The 21,456-nt window shown below is 42.4% G+C and overlaps 1 protein-coding gene and 1 pseudogene across 1 annotated transcript in view; both read right to left on the reverse strand.

The window, feature by feature from the left end:
• Positions 1 to 4,715: 4,715 nt before the first annotated feature.
• KIF15 (kinesin family member 15) overlaps positions 4,716 to 21,456 on the reverse strand; it is a 46,602-nt gene continuing 29,861 nt past the window's right edge. Inside the window, exons 23-35 of the mRNA XM_019724074.3 lie at positions 20,850 to 20,919; positions 20,409 to 20,495; positions 19,707 to 19,811; positions 18,761 to 18,883; positions 15,930 to 16,076; positions 15,211 to 15,312; positions 14,749 to 14,913; positions 13,242 to 13,351; positions 9,584 to 9,665; positions 9,058 to 9,095; positions 5,915 to 6,080; positions 5,517 to 5,648; positions 4,716 to 5,198 (exon numbers count right to left, since the gene is read on the reverse strand). Of these exons, the coding sequence (XP_019579633.3) occupies positions 5,139 to 5,198; positions 5,517 to 5,648; positions 5,915 to 6,080; positions 9,058 to 9,095; positions 9,584 to 9,665; positions 13,242 to 13,351; positions 14,749 to 14,913; positions 15,211 to 15,312; positions 15,930 to 16,076; positions 18,761 to 18,883; positions 19,707 to 19,811; positions 20,409 to 20,495; positions 20,850 to 20,919 (1,387 nt within the window). The 3' untranslated portion in view covers positions 4,716 to 5,138. The remainder of the gene's footprint in view (positions 5,199 to 5,516; positions 5,649 to 5,914; positions 6,081 to 9,057; positions 9,096 to 9,583; positions 9,666 to 13,241; positions 13,352 to 14,748; positions 14,914 to 15,210; positions 15,313 to 15,929; positions 16,077 to 18,760; positions 18,884 to 19,706; positions 19,812 to 20,408; positions 20,496 to 20,849; positions 20,920 to 21,456) is intronic.
• On the reverse strand, positions 6,571 to 6,679 carry LOC141567360 (5S ribosomal RNA; annotated as a pseudogene).

Here is a 21,456-nt window from a genome sequence, read left to right on the forward strand (position 1 = left end):
GCGGGGAGGCCAATTCGGCTCCCGCGAGGGTCTCGCAGGGGCGGGGCCGAGGTCCACGCGGCCTCCCCGGGTGATGGGTTTAGGTTTACGCGGGAGCGCGTCTGAGGCCCGGACTCGGTGGCACTGTGGTTGCTGTTGTAGACTATTCTCGGCCTAGCAGTTTCCATCCTTGCCACTCGGTGTGTCCGGCATCGGCTTCCTCTGGGAATTCGTTAAAAATGCAGAATCCCAGGCCGGGACCCCACACCCATTGAATCAGAATCTGCATTTTGACAAGACCCCCAGGGATTCACCTGTACCTGCCAGTTTGAGAGCAAAATGGAGAGGTGCTTCGGGCGAGGGCGCTAGAGACCTCCAGACCCAGCAAGGAGGCGGGCTCAAGTTAGGGTTTCGGACAAACCGAAAGGTCCAGGTGGATACAGGCTCATTGCAGGAAATTTAGAAAAGATGTCATCCATAATCACTCCGCTCTGATAATTAAGATGAACATCTCTCATTTCCTATGCACTTAAATATGTTTAAAAGGTTTTCGTTTAAAAAGTAGTACATTTCTTTGAAAACAAAATGCTGTTGGAATGTATATGGACTATATCAACTCTCCAGGAAAATCACTGTTATTAGAGTACTTTTTCTCTATGCATATTTAGTTTTATATATAGCACACGTTCAAGTTTACATATATGTATGGGGCTTTTTTAAATCATGATTTCAGAGTGAACATTGTTCAGCATTTGTCATGCAGGGTGTCATGTAGGGCAGCCTGCGGGGTCTCAGCTCCTACTCCCCACATAAGAACGCAAGATGTGGTGAGGCCAACAAGCAACACCCACGGAGCCATAGATAGGGGAGTCATGCCACCATATTCTCGCTGGCGGCTGGGTTGGAGACACAGGAAGCAGGAGTCACATGATCCACAACATGCCGTCCACTTCTCTCTGCCAACCAACCTCACTTGCGAGCTGCAATCCGCCTTTCTGCATTCCTCAATCCACACTCCGCCAAGCTAACTGCAATCCGCTCTTGCTAGCTTAACCACCATCTTCTTGCTAGCCCCCATTTTTTTCTGCTAGCCTAACTACAGCAGTTATATTAGTGGCCAATGGCTCACTGGTTACAGCTGACGGCCAACTAGCCACAGCTGATGGCCATGCAATCACAGTTGATGGCCATTTACTACCTGAGCCAGCACCTTTCCACGTGAGGCCGAGAGCCTGGAAACTGCACTCCTGCCTCTGTCCCCACAGCATTTTTTTTTTTCCATTCAGGAAGTTTTCATGAAGTCCTGCCTTGCCACCCTTTCTGACAGGGTGGTTTTGTGGCTCAGATACAAGCACGGAGAACCCTGATAACTCCTATATGGTATAAACTGTCCCATTTTGCAGTAAAGGAAATTGAGGCTCAGAGAGGCACCATCCCACTGAAAAGAGCTGCAAAAACCCAGCTCAAAGATGATCCCCTCTGAAAGCTCTTCAGTTACTTGGTACCTACAGGAAATCAAGCAGTGTTGCACTTGATCAACTCTGCATGGTTTAAAAAATATAAAATGAGCCTTCTTAGAACAAATGCTACATCTACTAGCATCTCAGAGCCACTTTGTGGGGACAGAGTCCCAGAGAGCAGTTTCCAGGCTCTTGGCCTCACATGGAAAGGTGCTGGCTCGGGTAGTAGATGGCTGTCAGCTGTGACTGGTTGGCCATCAGCTGTAACCAATTAGTCAATTAGCCACTGATGTAACTGCCATGACTGCTTTGGTTGGTTGGTTGGCAGGCAGAGAAGCGGTTGGCAGATTGCGGATCGTGGGGATCCTACTTCCTGTGTGCAACTCGCCCAGTCGCTGGTGAGACGAGGGTGCAGGAAGACCCCTTGTTGGGGTACTGGAGGATTTTGCGTCCTGTGTCTCCAACCCAGCCGCCAGCGAGAATATAGTGATATGACTCCTCTATCTATGGCTCCGTGGGTGTTCCTTTTTGGCCTCCCCATATCCTGTGTTCCTGTGTGGGGAGCAGGAGCTGAGACCCCGCGTGACACCCTGCATGACACACTTCCTCTGTAGTCTGTGCTGTTCCCACACCAGTCCTATCTGACTCCCTGGCAGCCTGCAAGCTCTCTGAGGGCAGGGAGAAATTTCTTCTCTACGTCCCGTGCCCAGCACAGGGCCTTGTTATGGGGATAATGGCTGAATTGACATCCTTGGCCCTCTGCTGGGAAGTGATTTCTGCCTCCTAGACAAAAGCTCTTACCACCTACTAGGAATCTTGTTAAAATGAAGATTCTGATTTAAGTCTGGACGTGGATTGAGATTCCACATTTTTAACAGGCTCCCAGGTGGTGCTAATGCCTAGGTCAGCACACAACACCAATAGCAAGGCTCTGACTGCTGCCCTCAGTGCACTCGCACACCTGGCAGCGCGAGGGCCTCCATAGCTGCGCTGTCAGGGCAGAGCTGTGCATGTTTTCTGTTTGCTCCTGCCACCGTGCCGGGTACTGTGACCAGCTCATATTTGATTGACCACAAATATGATTGAACAGACTATGGTTTAATTACAGAAAACTTAAAAAACTGACAAACAGCAAATTGACTCAGACAGGAGCACCCTGAACCGGGACAGTGCGGAGGGGAAGGAATACCTCATCCTACATTTACTAAAAAGGCAAGACAAACCTGAAAGATGGCTTATGGCAAGATGCCGCGAGTTCTGGGAGACCCATTCAAATTCTCCCTCACCTTTAAAAGCTAGAAGTCACAAATTTGAGGCCTTGGCGCCAAGGCCAGAATTTAAATGTGTGAAGCTCCTGGGGTGATAGTACTGTGTTTCCCCGAAAATAAGACCTAGCAGGAACGTCAGCTCTAATGCGTCTTTTGGAGCAAAAATTAATTATATAAAACCGGATCTTATATTGTTATAAAGACCCGGTCTTATAATAAAATAAGAAAGGGTCTTATAGTAATTTTTGCTCCAAAAGACGCATTAGAGCTGATGGTCCGGCTAGGTATTATTTTTGGGGAAACAGGGACGGGTGGTAGGGCCTGTGATTACCTAGGGAGTGAATGTCTTGTCTCTGTTGCCCCAACTTTACCTCAGGCTCTTCCTCTTTTCACTGTGTCCTCTGTCCCTTCATTGTTCTGTTCAGTGAAACAAATGAGCACACATTCTGGGCCTGGCCCCGTTCCAGGCAGCAGCATTGCAGGATGACAAAGATCCCTGCACTCGGGTTCCGCTTTTTTGCAAAAATCTCAGTTGTAACTCCGTCCTGAGGCCTTATCTCCTTTTCCTTGCAAGGAGTGATGTTATGGGTTGAATTGTGTCCCTAAAAAAGGTATGTTGAAGCCTTTATCCCCAGGTACCTGTGAATGTGCCCTTCTTGGGAAATGGGGGTCTTTGCAGATATAATCAGGTTAAGATGAGGTCATTAGAGTGGGCCCTAACCTGACTAATGTCTTCATAAGAGAAGGGGACACACAGGGGAAAATACCACGTGACCTTGGTTGGAGTGATGCAACCTACAAGCCAAGAAATGCCCAAGATCGCTGGTGACACCACCAGCTAAGTCTGGGAGCAGATTGTCCCCGGGAGCCCTCAGAGACCAGCCCCACCAACACCTCGATTTTGGACTCCCAGCCTCCAGAACTGTGAAGTACAATTTCTGTCGTTTTAAGCCACCCAGTTTGTGGGAATTTGCAGCAGGCCTGGGAAACTCATACAGGTGATAAGACCTGTCGAGTCCTGCATGGCAAAAGCTGTGGGAAGTGAGAAGGGCGGCGCAGGGTTAAGAAAGACAGTAGCCAAGAACAGAGTGCGAGCGGGGCCAAGGGACTCCAGCCTCAAGGACTGAGCCCGTAATTATAGCCTTTTTGGTTAACAAATGAGAAAGTAAAGCTTGTTAATCTCAACATCTGTGAATTACTTGGCTGTCTCTCCGAAAGTCCCCATGGTGCTCCAGGACTTACTGTGCCTTCACACACACATAACTCCAGGGGGTCCATTAAAGGGGAGGGACCGATATCATTCCATTCGGTCTCAGTTGCTGAGACGTCCCCTCAAGGGAGCTTTATCGACATCTTTCCGTGGAGCCTCAGTTTGCTGAAGCACTGCCTTGTGAAATCCGGGACCAACGGTCGGGCAGATGTAAGGCAACAAAGACCCAACTTTCCTTATTACCAGCTTCAGTATCCACCTTCTTCCACCTCGAAGGCAGACGATGTCTACTCTACCGTACACTGAATTTCAGTTCCTTTTTCATTTCTGGCTCTTAGGGCTTTACTACTATTCCTTGAGTTCAGCTACGCATTGGTTTAAAATTGTTTTTCTTTAGCTTTAACTGAGGTATAACTTATAAACCATAAAATGAACCCATTTTGAATGTAGTTTAATTTTTAGTAAGTTTATACTTGTGCAACCATCACCACAAACTACTGCATCAAAAAGTTCCCTTGTGCTCAGGCCGTCGATTCCACTCCCAGCCCAGCCACCCATGGTTTACTTTCTATCTCCAGACTTTTGCCTTTTCTGGACATTTCACACATCTGGAATCAATACAACATGTGGTCTTTTGGGTTGGGCTTCTTTCACTTAGCATATTTTTTTGAGGTTTACGCATGTTGTAGCATACATCAGTCTATCTCATTTTTATTGCTGAGTAGTATGTCCATAACATGTAAAAGTGTTTATTGTCATTGGTCATTAGGAAAATGTGACATACCAGTACACACACACTAGGGTGCCTATAGTAAAAAACATGACTATTTATTTTAAAGATTTACTACATTTTGAAACATGGCCATGTTTACAGTCATAAAAACACTCACGAGAATACTTCAAAGAAGAAATAAAAAAATAATCTGTATTAACAAATTTGCTTTTCACACACACCGCACAGTCATAAACCTCAAGCAAGTTTTGGAACCGTCAAATATTTTTAGAGCTTCTGGCATAAGACTTGGAGGAGAGTCTGGTAGTATCTAAGGAAAAAATGATCTGGCCAAGATCCACTATAAACATTAGCTACAGCCTTTTATTTTGTAAAGGAAACAGGTTCTCCCAGTATTTACAGCCGAGTTAGAGCCTTGACACGGCGTGGTCCCCTCTAAACAGCAGATTACTGATTGCCACAGGACATGTATGGATGCAGAATATTCATCAGAAGCTCTCTTGCTTTTCTTTTAAAAACATATTTTCAGCACGCAACTTTTCTACCTCCTGGTAGTTGTTTTTTAAAAAAGGAAAAGAAAAGAATTGAGGCACTTATTCTTACAGGAAGAGTTATTTTTGGCATTCATTAAGTTTATATTCCAAATTAAAATGACAATTTTCAATTTGTAAATGAAACATTAAACAGGAATCTGAACAGTATGATAACTGACTGAATTACGCTTGAAATAGCAGTGACTGAATTCTTCTGAATTCAGGAAGTTCCCTGAAGGATGCTCTTAAGTGATTCACTAATTAAGTTAAATATTGTTTAAATAATCATTAAAAAACCAGAGTGAGTGTATCAGAATAGTTTTCAGAGTTTACCTCAGCGAGCCTGACATTTTCCTTCTTCAGCCGCACTACGTACTGAATCTTTTGATGTAGGTTTTGGTGACCCACCAGTTTTCCATTTTCCTCAGCGAGATACTCCACCTGCTTTCTTAACACTTCCATCTCCTGCAGATAAATCAACCCAGGGAGGAGAAATGAGCTGGTCTTATTATTTTTAAAAAATAACATCATTTCCTGGCTTCTAAGAGCACAGGGAGAGATGGAGCCCAGGCTCCCTGCTTTCAGGACCAATGACCACACACCTCTGCCTAAGCTCCAGCAAGTCTGAACCACCGGACACCCACGCACAGACAGGAGTCTTATTCTGATGAGTTCTATTAATTCACATGTCCTAAGGACAGGAAAAAATAAACACACGAATAAATATGCACCTGGAATGTCCTCTCCTTTTCTTCATATAATTCTTCCAGCTTTGATCTCAGTTGTTCCTTTTCTTGGAATGCTTTAGACTCCAAAGTTCTGGTTCTTTCGACTTCCTCAGTCATTCTGAGGTAGTCTGTCTCTTTGTTCTGAAGGGCGCACTGGGCTTCTTCCAGGCTATAATAATAAACACCATGTTATGATAGTCCACAGAGACAGAAGTGCAAAACAGTACTCGAATGAGACGTTTTCCACCGGAGCCGAGAATTTTGATTTGAAAGCATCACCAAATGTTTAGCCCTCCCCTTCTGACAGCACAGGAAGATCACAGGACCTGTAGATAGGCTTCTTTTGTTGTTGTTTTAACTAAGACTTTCATTTTGGCAAACTCTTCAAGCCATTCTTTTAAACAACGAAAATTCAGAATGGAAACTTTCAGATTCAGTCCACGTGGAGCAAAGGTTATTTAAGTATTACTACAGTGCCCCATATGTAACAGTCATCATTTCTGATTTCAAAACCTGATTCTCAGTGGGATACTAGTCATTTCTTCAAGGATGTGCTATTGAGAAATTTATATACTTCATATAACTGTCAATGGAATAGAAACATAAGAAAAAAGGTTACTACAGAATTACATAGAATTTCACATTTTATTTTTTTTTTAAGCCTACAGCACCCGGTATTCCCAGGCGGTCTCCCATCCAAGTACTAACCAGGCCCGACCCTGCTTAGCTTCCGAGATCGGGCGTGTTCAGGGTGGTATGGCTGTAGACTTCACTGATTTTATAAAAGCGTCTGAATCTTGTAAGATTCCCAAAAGAAAAAAAATGCTTTTAATTTCACAATGCACATGGAACAGAATGCTGATTATTTAAATGACGTAGTACACAGAGTTTAATATATAAACTTGTTTATAAAGTACACAGAGTTTATAAAAACTCGTTTTATTTGGGGGAAAGGGAGAGGAGATGCACACCCAGTTCCCAAAGGTCAGTTAGTAAGAACCGAGCTAGAGCTGAGTGAGCACGGTACTCTCTCCCCGGCCTTTCTGAGCTTGCCCTGCAGGTGTGCTCAGTGTCGCCAAGGAGACACAAGTTGATTCCTGGGGCCTCCCAGACACACTGGATAACATAATGTTTAAAACAGCTGCTGGAGGCTGGGACTGATAAAGGTGCACGTGCCATTTTCTGGAGCGTGCTTCACCTGCCACAGGGACTACGTTCAAGGGACAATGTATCACTGAGACTCTTGGTAACTAGATTATGAAATAAGTTACACGCCCACTTAGTTTTATTCTTTTTGCTAGAAGGTCTCAAATGGATATTATTTCTAAAATAGCGGCAATTCTATAAACTATACAGCTGGATTCTCATAGATCCTGTAAGTAACCCAGATTCTGTCCAGCTTTCCAACTAACTGGCTGGGAGCCAGTCCCCAAACTGGAGATCAAAGTGCTGAGTAAGCTTTGTTCCACAGCCACACTCTGATTCTAGGAAGCAAATGATTCAATGACTCGGTAACAAATCTTTCACAAGTTGGTTGGTCTTTGTCAGCTGATCATTAAAAAGAATTTCTGATGACATATCACTAAGTAATTTTTCGCTTATTAACTTGGACGGGGGTCAAATGACTGAATGATAGTACAAATGACTGAATGATAGATAGTACTCTAACAAAAGTCCTTCGGTTGCCATTTACTTATTATGTGAATAAGAGTTCTCAGCATTTATATCTATAAAAACAAAATGGAATAGAATTGATACTAAATACTATCTCATTCCAGAATTAAGTATAACGGAATGAGCTAACTGAAGAAAAGGAATTAAGATCAAATGCATTCAGAGATGCATTACCACTAAAATTTTACTAGGTGTAATAATTATTTATGAAAACTTACAATAAATAGGATACTGTGATAAATAACTGTAATGAAAACTCCATCCAGAAGAAATGTAACACTTAGAGCCATAAGAACATAAGAAACTTATACAAATTACTCTAATTTGTATACATATTTTCATGCTAAGGTATGTGATACAGTAATCAACAAAACATTTTCTAAATAATATATTAAATTAGGATATAATTCAGCATGGATATAGAACAAAAATTCAATTTCAAAGGAAAAGAAAACAATATAAACTTTTAGACTTAGAAATGTTTTCATGTATTTTTAAGTGGATGGAAAGTTAAAAGACCACCACCAGAGTTTTATTTCTAAATGTCACCATTTGCAGCACAGGCAGACCACATTTTATTATACTTCGCTTTATTGTGCTTCACAGATGTTATGCTTTTTACAAACTGAAGGCAAGACCCTCCACCTACAAAAAGACTACAACTCATTTTATTGAGATACTTGCTTTATTGCGGTTGTCTGGAACCGAAACTGCAGTATCTCTGAGGTCTGCCTGTATATCAGAACATCCATCCTTTGCAACAATTTAAACGTAGGAGTTTACACATATACTCAACTCCAAAAATGTGCAAGAGCCTACGTGGTGTTTCAAAATTCTTTTAGGCGGCATAACAAGTGAAAACATTTTCGAGGATCTATTTTCCTAATGAGGAGTATCTATTCAGAGTACAATACATTTCTAATGTCTTATTATTTTGTTGATATCAACTAGCTTACTTATTTTGAGCTTGATAGAAAATACAGTGTATTTTGTTCATCAAAGGATGAGGCAGTTTAAAGATTACATAAATTAATATTAAAACTATATGAATAAATTAAAATCTTGTCTACAGAAAATACAGATACCCAAGGTCCAGACCAGAAGAAATCAGAGCATTGATCTATGGGTCTCAGAGCGCCTCGAGGTTTTAAATCAGAGGAAACCAGAAGAAGTGGAAAAGGGAAACCTGGTCATTGTGTTGTTCTCATTGTCCATGAGGAGAAAAGCCAGCAATTTGTCTAGGGAAGCTAAGCTTTTCCTGGCACTTATTTCTTTACGATTTTGTATTGGGGATGGCTTTACGTGTGGAACCCCTTTAGCAAGTGGTATGCAGAAAACCACTTTGTAAACATCTATTATGTTCACATATTACTGAAGGAAAGAAGTTACTTACCCTGTGGATATAAATATTTCTTCCCTTAGAAGAGAAGAAAAGACCAATAAGAACTTGAATTACAAAACAGTGCACTTACTCTGCTTTCATTTTCAGCATTTCTTCAAGTAATTTATTCTATAAGATTAAAAAAATAGAAAAAAAGAAAGCTTAAACTCTTAACATTTTAATATATATATGAAATATACACACACACACACACACACACATATATATATGTATGAAACTAACCAGTCCACTCTCCCTCATGGTAATAAAACCAACATCCTTTCCCACAATCCTAGCTACCCACACATAAAGGGGGTACCTAGTCACAAGACTTTGTGTACTGTGCCCTCTAATGCCTCAAATAGGCACTCGATCCTTGCTTCTAAATGGGCAACTGTGTGTGGGCATGCTGATGTAGGCTGACCACCCAGGCATAAGACAAATGCACTCTAATTCTCAGCTGGGTCTAAATACTGACAGTAAACATCAAACCTAACAGTGGGAATACAAAAAGACAGAAATTTCAATAGTAAGTGGTTTCTAAAATACACAACCATAAATGCTAACTTTAAAAAGCACTCCCAGACAAGAAAAATTATGTAAAATCAAAATCATACTTTAGCAAGTCTTTCTTTGATAATTTCTTCTTGTTCACTCTTCAGCTGTTGATTGTCTGAATGATTCTGTTCCGTGCAGAGACTGGGGAGGGAGGATGGGGAAACATTGTCAAGTAGAGTTAAGTATCAAGTTCACGTCTATTATGTGCAGCAATGCCCAGTTGTGCAAAGAAAAGCCAACTCAATGGTGATGAAGTCAAGTTAGCGCACTTGATAAATGTGATCAACACATGGGGGTGAAATAAGGCACCTCCCCAGAATCCAGGGTTCCTGCTACACGAAAGTGAGACGAGCAAAGCTAGGAAATCTAATAAAGGCTTGGTTGAAAGGAAAATAAAGTAGAAACTTAGTAGACAGTGCTACCATCTGAAGATCAAATGTGAGCAAAAAGGGGCTGAGAGGAAGGGCAGTGCAGGAAACTTGTATGAATGTGATCAGTTGGGAGGGGGCATCTTTGGGGGCTGGAGGTGTCCTCAAGCTGGCCTGGCCTGTAGAGCCCGTAGCAGTTGGATTTTTCGCTTGGATTTCATAGCCAGCTGGCACTTTTCTGACGACATTCTGACTTCTCACGTATGCTGATACCAGGAAGGGGATTCCCCAGGCACCAGAGAGAAATCTCTTCGCAGAAAAGGAATGTTCATCTATATAAAGAAGATTACATTCTGAACCATACGTCAGTATCACATGAATTTGACTAATGTGAGTCCATTTCTATGAGCCTGAGCAGGTCAGGATAATAGGTGGACAGCCCCTGGACCAGGGAGACACCCCCCAGGGAACCTGCTCGAATGCTGCAGGCTTCGCTAGGAATATCTCGCTCACTGGTGAGAAGATGGTTTCCTGAAGAACAGAAGCTACAGTAGCTTCTTAAGCAATCTGGCAGCTTAGACAAAAATGAGACCTCAACGAAGACAGCACCGAAATCATTAGGGAAAATGTGTTTTCTGTGCTCTAATCAGGAACCAGACAGAAAATATTCTAGGATTCGGGAGCCTAAGGTCTCCGTCACAGCTATTCAGGTTGGCAACCGCAATGTATTGCGAAAGCAGCCACAGCAATATTTAAATGAAAGGACGTGACTGTTTCAATAAAACTTTATTTACCCAACAAGCTGTGGGCTAGACTCGACTCCTGGGCTCGTTTTCTCCTACCCTAACGTTTCATGAAGAAGTTTCTGTATGGCTCCTCATATAAAGAACATGAGGCTATGAAATCCAGACATTCTATTTTCCATGCTCAGACTAGCTCCTGATAAAATTCAGGGTACCGAGTACAATGCTTTTCTTTCATGGCTGGACGGGGTGGAGCACATGGAAGCTCAGTGAGTGCCCTAGGGGCTATCTGCGTCAGAAACACCCAGCAGGGGAAGCAAAATCCCTGGAAGAGGAAGCTGCTGAAACAAGCATGTCCAGTGTTCGCTAAAACTGGAAGAGAGCCATTCAGGAATAGTCACGTGCCCCTGAGGGAGCGGGATCCGTTCTGAGAAATGCGCCGTTAGGTGATTTCATTATTGTGTGAACATCACAGAGTGACTTACACAACCTGGACGCTCTAGCCGGCTGCGCACTGGGCTGTTTGGGGGAGCCTACTGCTCCCAGGCTGCAAGACCGTGCGGCACAAAACATGTGCACGACAACATGACTGTAAATCAAGGACAAGAGAAAATGATGCAACCAAGAGACATAATAAACATGAGATGCACGAGGCTGCTGCCTTTGCAACATGGCGTCCTGTTCTATAGCAGTTTTTTTTAAAAAAAGATCACACTTATTAAATAATTCCCCTACAAACTTTAGCTCCTAGACCCAGTTTCACAGAAATTTTGGAATGATACTACAGTCTTACTTTCCCTTCTCTTTTTATTTAACAGCTAGACACTAAAACTCAATTAATTTAGTAATCTTTATGGCAACAAGAAGGAATCAAGTTTCAAATCAGATGCAGTATTCTGATGCAGACTACGTGTTGTTTAAATCTGCTATTTCAATCAGACCATAAAAGAAGGAGAAAGAGGAGAACAACAACTAAAACTTGTCAAATATGCTTCCTAAGAAATTATGCCTCACTGCATAAGTTAAACGTGAGAGTTTCCACCTCAGTAAATCTCTCATACAAAAATAACCTAACACTTAAAAAGAAATCTGAGTCATTATTTATGTATGTTACTTAGCATTTGAAAGGAAATAATATAAAAGTAGAGATCTGGTGTGTTTCTTATATCATATTTGCCAGAATACCTAAAAATTAAAATTATCCCCCCAAATCAGAAATACTATAATTTAATTTTTTACTACATAAATTTTCTCAATCGCTCACCACAAACTTTTTTTAAATAAATAGAAAGAGTACACTCTAAAATAATGACAAAAAGTATAGTGTAATAAATCCATAAACCAGTACCACAGTCGTTTATTATCAAGTACTATGTACTGTACGTAACTGCATGTGTTACTTTTATACGACTGGCAGCGTGGTAGCTCCATCCACACCAGCATCACCACAAACACGTGAGTAACGCCTTGTGCCATGATGTTATGCCCACTATTACGTCACTAGGCGATAGGAAATTTCCAGTTCCTCTGTAATCTACGGGACCACCGTGGTACACGCGTCTGTCATTGACCTGCAGTTGCTAGCACAGCCACTATCACCAGTCTCAAATCTCTTGTCTCATTTAGGTTTTGGACAACGCGTCTCTGGGCTGCTCTGGACACGGGTGGGGAGCTGCAGGAGTGGGCAAGCATCTGTCAAAGGCCTGCTGCAACAGGAGGAACAGCAGACACCCCTAATCTGGAAGGCTGAACTCAGCAAGGGCCTCCATCCCAAATAGAGATCCCCTTTGATTCACCTCAACTTGCTGCCTAATTTTCCAGGCCACCCTCACCACCAATCTTCCCCTCAGAAAGCTGACAACAGGCAGGGTCATCATGGTACCCCGTACACTCGGTAACTACCATTTACTGCGTGACCGCCCTCTGCCAAGCACTGGACGCGGCACTTCGCATACGTTACTTTCAGTCTTTGAAACACCTTGTAAGAGCTCTCATTTTCTTCATTTTATTGCGAAGGAAACTGAAGCACTAAGAGGTTAAAAAAATGTGTCCAAAGTCATAGGACTTTACAGTGTCACAGACAGGACACAGCCTGGGTGTGGTTGCCCCGACTCCAGGTTGTGCATTAGCAAATACAACTCGAACACGACCTTAGCCGAAGCCAAAACACACACAAACCCAGAGCTATCCAAACCCAGGGGAGGCTCTTCTGGAAAGCTCTTGCCCAGGAGCTTGCCCTGGACCATGAGTCATGAAGCAACACCGAGTGGCAGGAGATTCTCCCTTTTTCTGCAGGGCCTCTTGAACCTTACCTTGTTAATGGGTTTGCTCCCTTTTTCCTTTTTCAGTAGAAGTAAAGAGTTTGGTTTCAGTATTTCACATGTCTGGAATGCATTTCAGTAGCTCTACAATAACGCGAAGTTTCGCAGCGTAGGCAAGAGGACGGATGCCTTATTCTCCTACTCTGGAAACAGCAGCACCCTCATCCCATCTGGTGCAAAAGCAGCGGATGGGAAGGAAACCAGTGTGCATTCCCACCTCACTCATCTAACTAGACACAGATCGGCCAAGATCGAGCCCACAGAGTTTGGGTGGGTCTTTCTCACCTGTTGTCCTTTTGTCTTTTAATATCATCCAGTTGACCTTGCAGGAGCCAGTTTTTTTCTCTTAACTGCTCGGCTTCCAGGCGTAGGTTTTCCATTTCACTCAACTGCCCCTAATAACACATCAAATCATGTCTTTCCATAAAATGTGTGACAGAAGATGTTATTTTGCTCTCCAAGGCCATGATTGAGACCAGTATTCCTCTTTTAAGCTCCTCTTATGCACAGAACACTGCACTGGATAACGCTGGATAAAAAGTCCACTGTGACAAGCTCTTGGGAGCCTGGAACTGGAATTCATTCTAACACCCAGAGTGTCTCAAACATAGTCTGTTATCAGTATCACATAATTCATTAGCATTTCTTTATGAGAAAAGATGACAAAAAGCCTCTACTTTGGTAAATGTTCTATTTGATTCTATTTAACAGATTCTAATTTAAATACTTCACTGGATTCTAACTTGAAAATCATGAGCATAACCATGTAGAAGAAAAAACTACTTGTTGGCAGGGAGTTCCTTTTTCATTTACTTCTACTTGTCTGTTGTTTGATTTCGTTTAACCCGCCACGATTTCTTCGAAGTACCAAGCGCGTGCCGACCTGGGTGACAGCCATGTGCCTGAGACAGCAGCACACTGAGTGGCCCTCAACACAAAGGCCAGGAATGATCCCCTCCACGAGAAACAAAGCTTAAGGGTGATTCTGTCTTCGTGGACTTTACGCTGCTTGGTTACAGCTGGTTTCATTCCTAAAGGGAAACTCACTGCAGAGCAAGGGCTTCCCAGGCGAACTGCGACCTCCTGTGGAGCACCCTCCCCAGCCACCTTCCCCACACGTCGCCTCCCAGGCGCTCCTCCCATCCCTCAGTGCTACTCTAAACACACTCTCCCCTCACACAAACACCGGACCCCCCACGCACCCGGGGCAAACACCAGAAGGAAGTTTAAAAGAATGGCAAACAAAAGAATTTTTAACATTTTGGTGTTTCTCACAGAAGCAAATCTCTCTAATACATAAAGAATGCCTCCAAATCATTAAGAAAAAGTCCAACAGTAGAAAAATGGGGGAAGGATATAGTTCCTAAACAAAGAAAAACACAAGATGCCCAATCTTACTCCTTAGAAGACAAAAACAAACTTAACACTACCAGTAGACAACATGCTTTAGCTATTAAGTTGGCAAAGATTTAAAAATCAGCATCGTGATGTGAGCAGCTGGTGCAGCCTGTATGACGATACCATCATATAAAAACCAAGGGGGCAGGGAGGCAATGCTCACAGGCTTGGTTACACATGCGCTGGAAAGCTCTAGAAAGACAACTAAGAAACTGGCTACCCTGGGAGCGTCCAGGGACAACAGACGAGGCCACTCGGAGTCAGGGGAGAGGAAAACTTTTCTCTGTCCACCCTTAGTTTTGTGCCTTTTGAATTCTGCATCCTCAACAAACATGAAAAATACTACTTATTTTAAAACATCCAATTTATTGGAAAAAAAATATTACCCAGTTACCTTCATTCTGAAGATTTCAGCGTTTTTGACTTCTCTGTCTTCGTTTAGCTTTGTTACGAGGTGTTGCAAAGAAATCGTAGAGGCTCGTCCGTCTTCTATCTCTTGTTCTTGTGATTCCAGGAGTTTTGCCAAATGTGTTTGAAAATGAGGTGGTGTTTTAGGACTCTAAAATAAAATCAAATGCCATCCAAATACCTGATTAAGTGACTGTTACAGAGTTCATTTTAGATGTATATGCCAAGCGTACAGAAAATCCTTGGTCTGTTTAGCTTGTTATTCTAATTCTTGTCCAAGTAAAACATATAAAACACTGGTACTTTTTTATCAGGTAAAAAGCAGAAAGGTGTTAGTAAAAATCTTTTTCTATAAAAAGACAAAGCTACAGTCTTAGGAATTTCCAAATTTTTACCACTCACAAAACTGTTTATTCCTCCTGAAATGCATCGTTTTTCTGAAAAGTACCTGGGGATACTCGGCAGCAAAATCCATCACGTGTTCAAGTTGTCTCATTTTGAAGTTATATTCGTTCTTTTTCTGTTCTACTTCCTCTTTCTTTTGGTTTAGCTGGGAAAATCAACAGATGTAAGGTTGTAAGTTAGAAAATAATATGGGGCACATGGTCCAATTAGAAGAGCCAATCTTCCCAAAGCATGTGGAAACAGGCTTTTTACATCTTTTTTTTACTTGATTAATAATTTGCAAAGCAGTAAGATTAAAACAAACCAAAAAAACCCAGCAATTTTTAAAGTAATAAATGGTAATATCTGGAGCTGCCGTTTGTGTCTGTATACCTTCGTTACTCTCATCTCCGGTTTGCTAATTTCTTTACACTTTAAAAAAACAAAACAAACAAAAGAAAAACTTTCTTTTTAAGCTTCACAAATGACCAAAGGGTCATTGGAGTAAAAATACCAACTATAAAACAACAGCAGCCAAAAAGAAGATGAAAATCAGCCATAACCTTCCCACCGTGGTTAGAACTTGCTGGCTCATGTCAAGGGTTGAGGGTGGGCGGGAGGACAGCCAGGCACGTCTGAACCCATGGGAGCAACAGGTCAGCAAGAGCCCACAGGGCAGCAAGAGCCCACAGGGCAGCTGCCCGACCACCTACGTGCCGAAGCAGGGACCTCCACAACCACACTTCCCATCCTGCGTGACACTTGCCCCTGCGTCTGTCTCACCTCGTGCTGAAGTTCTTGGATGAGGGCCTCCTTCCGGGTCAGCTCCTCCTGGGCGGACTGCAGGAGCCCCGAGTGCTTTTTCGAGGCCTCGGTGAGCGTGTTCAGCTGCTCCGTAGCGTGAGCCAGGTCCTCACAGAGCATATCCCTCTGTTAGGGGATCATCCCCACAAAAGAAGAATTTAATTGTGGGACTCCAACAAGGATTTGCACACCAGTACTAGGTGCGATTTCTAAAAGGTTAAGAACATTTTAAATGAGAACGTTTATTTTTGGCTTGCATGGGAATCCATTCCAGGACAAGATTAGGGAACAGGCCTAGAGATAAAAACGACTGGAAGTTCATACGGGCAGCCAGCTGAGGTTTAACTGCACCCACTCCCCTGCCCCTTGCCGGCCTCTCAAAGCGGACCTGTCTTTCCTCGGGAGGACTCCGGGCACAGGGCCCTTGCCTACCTGTTCTCACCGATGGACGTGAGTCCTTTACACACCGGAAGGTAAGTATTAGGTTGGTGCAAAAGTAATTGCAGTTTAAAAGGTTAAAAATTACAAAAACCGCAATTACTTTTGCACCAAATAAGGATGAGGACTCCTCAGCAGGCTGGGGAGGGCTGGGCAGTCACCAGGCTGTGACCCACTGTCACAGGGCATCAGTTTCAGGGGAGTAACTTGATGGAAAGTGACAGAGAGGATTCAAGGCCCGCAGGTTGCAACTGGAATTCCTTCACACACAGCGTATGCAATCCCTACCGAATTAGAGAAGAATCCACTGGCCCTGACCTTCCAAAGGTGTGTATATACGCACTTATAGAATGCTATACACACAACACATACAGTATTACACATACATCATAGAGACGTGTGTGTGTGTGTAACATATGCTGGATATAGCACATATATGCTGTTGTTTTTGTGACTACTTGATTACTAAGCTCATTATTTGAATCGATATTCAGGCAATACTTTGGCGTTTCCGTGTAGACATCCATATCACCTTCCAATAAGTCATTTTCCCTCAGTTTTTATAATATTTGTATCTCACCTTCGGTTCCCATTTCATTATATTGGCTGGCAACTCGTGTCGTTAAAAAACAATTTATATGACAATTCACATACCATAGCCATAATTCTAGATTTTAGCTATGAAGACCAGCGATAACTAGAAAGGGAATGTGAACGGGCTGTTTGTGGGGTCAATTCCACTTGAATCTAAGATACTTCAACATGCGTAGTCACAATTTTTTTTAAGAAAGAAAGACAGAGACAAAGGAAGTGAGGAGCTGCGAGGTAAATCGCCAGGCGCTCATCACTCAGCTCCTCCCACTCCAACAGCGAGGTCTCCCTTTTCACTCTGCCACTCGGCAGTGTGGCACTGAATTTTCGTCCACAGTTTACACTTTGTCTAGGACTTTAGGGTGCACTAACTTTTCAGCTGGCCTCCTAAAAAGACTCCCCGCTGAGAACTTATACGGTAGCAGGCAGTGTTCTTAGCACTTTCCATGTGCTACCCCATTTCACCTTCACAACATCTTACGTGACAGGCAGGTATTGTTACCTCCACTTTGCGATGTGACAAGTGAGGCACAGAGAGAAATGTAACTTGCAGCCCGAGATCGCACAGCCAGAATTCAGACTCCTATGCAGTCTAAGCCCTGCTGCTTCACTCAGGCAGGAAACCAGTGCCCACTCTGACTGCTTCCTCCAGTTACAGCAAATATCCAACTGGACACCAACACCTGTCGACTGCGCTGGAACGCTTCTCAGCTTGATCCCAGTCCACAGTCCCACTGGCATTTCGTGGTTCACACCTTACCGGCGTCCAGCTGGGCGCAGTCTGTGCCATCCAGGTTTCTTCCTGAAGGTTCCAGCTGCTGCCCCTCAAGACCCTTCACTACAGGCTCGGTCTGCTCCATCTCAACTGTCGCGCCTCAAGCTGGTCACACCCAGCGGTTCCCCTTGTGGGGGATGCTCCACAGACATTCAAAGCTGCCAAGCCACCCTCTCTGTCTCGTACAACTCCTTTCTCCTCTGGGAAGCTCTTTGGAATTCTCCAGGCACAAGTATGCCCCTCCCTCCCTTTTCTGTGCTCCCAGGTCATTTATTACACAGTCCATCTATCTTGTACACTGGACTGCATGCTTTGAGGTAAGAGAGTTTCAGTTGTTCTTCCGTTCCCAAATGCCAAACCAGGCACAGGAGGGTTCAATAAATATTTATCCAATTTGTTTCATGGGTAGCACAGTTTAGCAAGAAAACTTTACTTCTAAAGCAAGTGCAGAGCAGTGTACACAGTCGGTTACCATCTGTGTGAAAAAATAAAACAAAAAAAAAAACTAAAGGCACATAGGATTTGCCTAAAATACCCCTGGAAGGATACACAAGGGGGAATGTACGTTGCTTTACATTATTTTGAATTTTGAACCATGTGACGGTACAGCTTAATTTTTAAAAAGATAAATTTACATCAACAATAAAATAATTAAAACTTGCTTTGGCTGAAACACTAGAAGCAAGCCTGAGGTTAACCTGTGAACTGGCCCTCTCTTTGTTCCCTGCTCCTTGCACCCAAAGAAACGCAGTTCCACTCTGCAACCCTTTGGAAGAGGGTCAGTGATAGGAACTTACCATGCTGTTAGCACAAATGAATGAAAATACACAACAATGTTACTGTTACCTATTAACTGTCTAACTACCCTGAGGAAAATGGCTGTAACAATGACTTACCCCCTTAAAAAATCCTCTATTCACTAACAACTTCCACACACACACACACACACACACATGCATATTGACAAGTAATAAAGCAAAATAAGAGGCATGCTCTGTTAAGTTACCTCTATGTCTTCAGAAAGTATTCTCAGTCTAAGGGTTTCTCTCAGATTCAGAATCTCCACTTCCTGTCTCTTAATCAACTCTTTGTTCTCTTCTTTGTCAGCTAAAGCAGAGTTGTATTTGCACTGCAGAAAAAAAGAGTCATGATACAAGAGCTATCTGCTTTATTTTCTGTATTTTTAGATTAAAATAATTTGAGTCTGAGTTCTAAGGTGATATCCAGATCAACACAAATTAATTCAATAACTACTTATTGGATGAAGGTATGGGAGAATAAATACATGAATGGCAAAAAAAAAGGTGGAGAAGCCCCACAGGTATCGGTGAAAAACCACCTGGTTTTGTCACCTCTATTAGTAGACTGCCTTCAGAAAGAAAGGTGGAGTGCCGCAAGCTCCCTTTGGAGGTGAGGAGTGGGGAACACTGACAAAAACCTTCACTTTGACCCAACAGAAAGAGGAAGCAGCAACATTTAACTTAGATACATGCAGGAGAAAGTAGTTACTTTAGGAAACAACAAAGTCCAATAATGGAAAAACAAACTCTGTTTCTATGTAACAAATGTCTCTGAACTTAACTAAAATGTATTACATTGTTTTCTTGAAACGATTAAGGACACTATACCTTTAACTATCACAGGCAACAACCAGACTTTTTCTGACCTAGTTTGGATAATCAATCCCCCAAAAATGCAGAGAAGTGTTCCCAGGGCAGTGAAATCTGAGAAATGCACAACACGCGTTGCCTCCCAGAGACGCACACTGCATGGTGACACAGTAACCGCTCTGCCGGGTCTGAAAATACAGACCCTGCTGAGCGGTAACTAGTTTTTCCACATCTGTTTGACCACAGAATCCTTCTTGTGGTGGAGCATTTATTTACTGTGTGAGGAGTCTCTGAAGTGTGTCTCATGCTCAAATTTAACATCTTGCTGGTGACAGAACCTACATTTACGTCCTTCAGTTCCTGCCTCAGGGTGTCGATAGTTTCTGTTTTCTCACAGACTGATGTTCTCAGCTCCTGGATCTGGCTCGTGAGGTCGGTCACCAATTCCTGACGAGGACAGAAATAGGATCTTCACACACAATGACATTAAGGAGATTATGTTTAAATGAGAGATTATGTAGCTTTCCTAGTGACAACAGAAGCCAGTGTTATTTTAGCAAAATATGTCACATCACATTATTAAGATCAATTTATATTTTAATGGTTTTATACTATTTGATGTAATCATTTGCTTTGGTTTTATGAATGAATAAGAACTAGATATAGAAGAAATTTATACCTGATTTTCTACTTGGACTTACATATTACGTTGATTATTCTAATTAAAGTTAACACTGGGGATTTGAGAATTTCTATCATGGGACTCAGAGCCAACAAGAAAGGGTCACACTAACAGCATCTGAGTTAAAAGAGGTGAGACGTGTTTTAGAAACATTCTCATGGAGAGAGAGAATAGTTTGCACGTGAATAATTCACTTAAATGAAAAACCTCATTCTAGCAACCTTGGAAGGTGAACAAGGCCTAAGGGCAGACAGAAATACCAGCTATCAGTCACCCTGGGAGCAGGAAACCAGAATGGTAAAGGCACATTTATTTAAAAAAAACCAACACAGAAAAAACAGGGAAATGAAGCTTCTACCTACCTTGCTATCATCTCTAGCCTTCTCCAGAGAACTGATGACTTTTTCAGTAGCACACAAACTCTCCTCTAGTTTCTGTACTTTTGCCATCTATGGGGGAAAAAATATTTTTAGAAAAAAGAATTAAATCATAAAATTAACCACATATACTTTAAAAAAAAGTTGAAATCTGCTTTCACAGTATACAGTGTACACTAACAGGAGTACTTGAAAATGATAAGTTGGGTTAAAAGACAATGATTTTGTGGTCTCTATCATGAGACCACCAACGAATCATGATAAGCCACCTGAGACTTAGAAAATAAGAGCTGAAAAATAATACAACAAACCAAACATTCCATCTTTTTATTACCAATTGTCAACATCTGAAAACAGTTGTTATAATAAACTTCTTTAGATATCAGGGAAAATTACAAAAATTAGAGTTAGCCTATAGGAATATACCTGCTGCTCACACTTGGCCATCTCTTTCTGTTTCTCCTGACGCACAGCCTCAAGAACATCTAAGATTTCTCTGGAAGAGAGAAATTATCTTTTACTGGTGACTTCATTCATTGGAAATAGGAACTGAGTCTATTTGTACGAAAGAGATTCAAAGCAACGCAGCCAAACTTTACGAGGCACAAACTTGGTGTTAGGTGTATCCCAGTACAAGTCAGAAACTATTTGATAAGAACCCATTTCAGTGCCACAATAGATTCTTTTTCTTCAGAGTACTTAGGACTCCCTAGCATAACATATAACATATAGGATTTATTTATTACCCATCTCTCTGTGCTAGAATATAAAACTCATGAAGATGGGGCTATTGTGTTCACTGTTTTATCTCTGAGTGTCTGGGATTTGCCAGAACAGTGCCTGGCTTGTTGGATGCCACTAAGTGTTTGAATGAGTGACTGAATGTTAGCTGCCTGTTTCCCAACTAGATGTTTGCACCCACTAGATGTATTCGCCACTGCATACCAGGGCCTAGATGAGAATCTCATAGTAAGAACTCTACAAGAATAATAAACAAATACAAATTCTTCTCATTAGAGTAATATCACTCGGT

This window comes from Rhinolophus sinicus, chromosome 5, assembly GCF_057876585.1.
Source record: "Rhinolophus sinicus isolate RSI-liver-muscle chromosome 5, RSI-T2T, whole genome shotgun sequence".
NCBI lineage: Eukaryota > Metazoa > Chordata > Mammalia > Chiroptera > Rhinolophidae > Rhinolophus > Rhinolophus sinicus.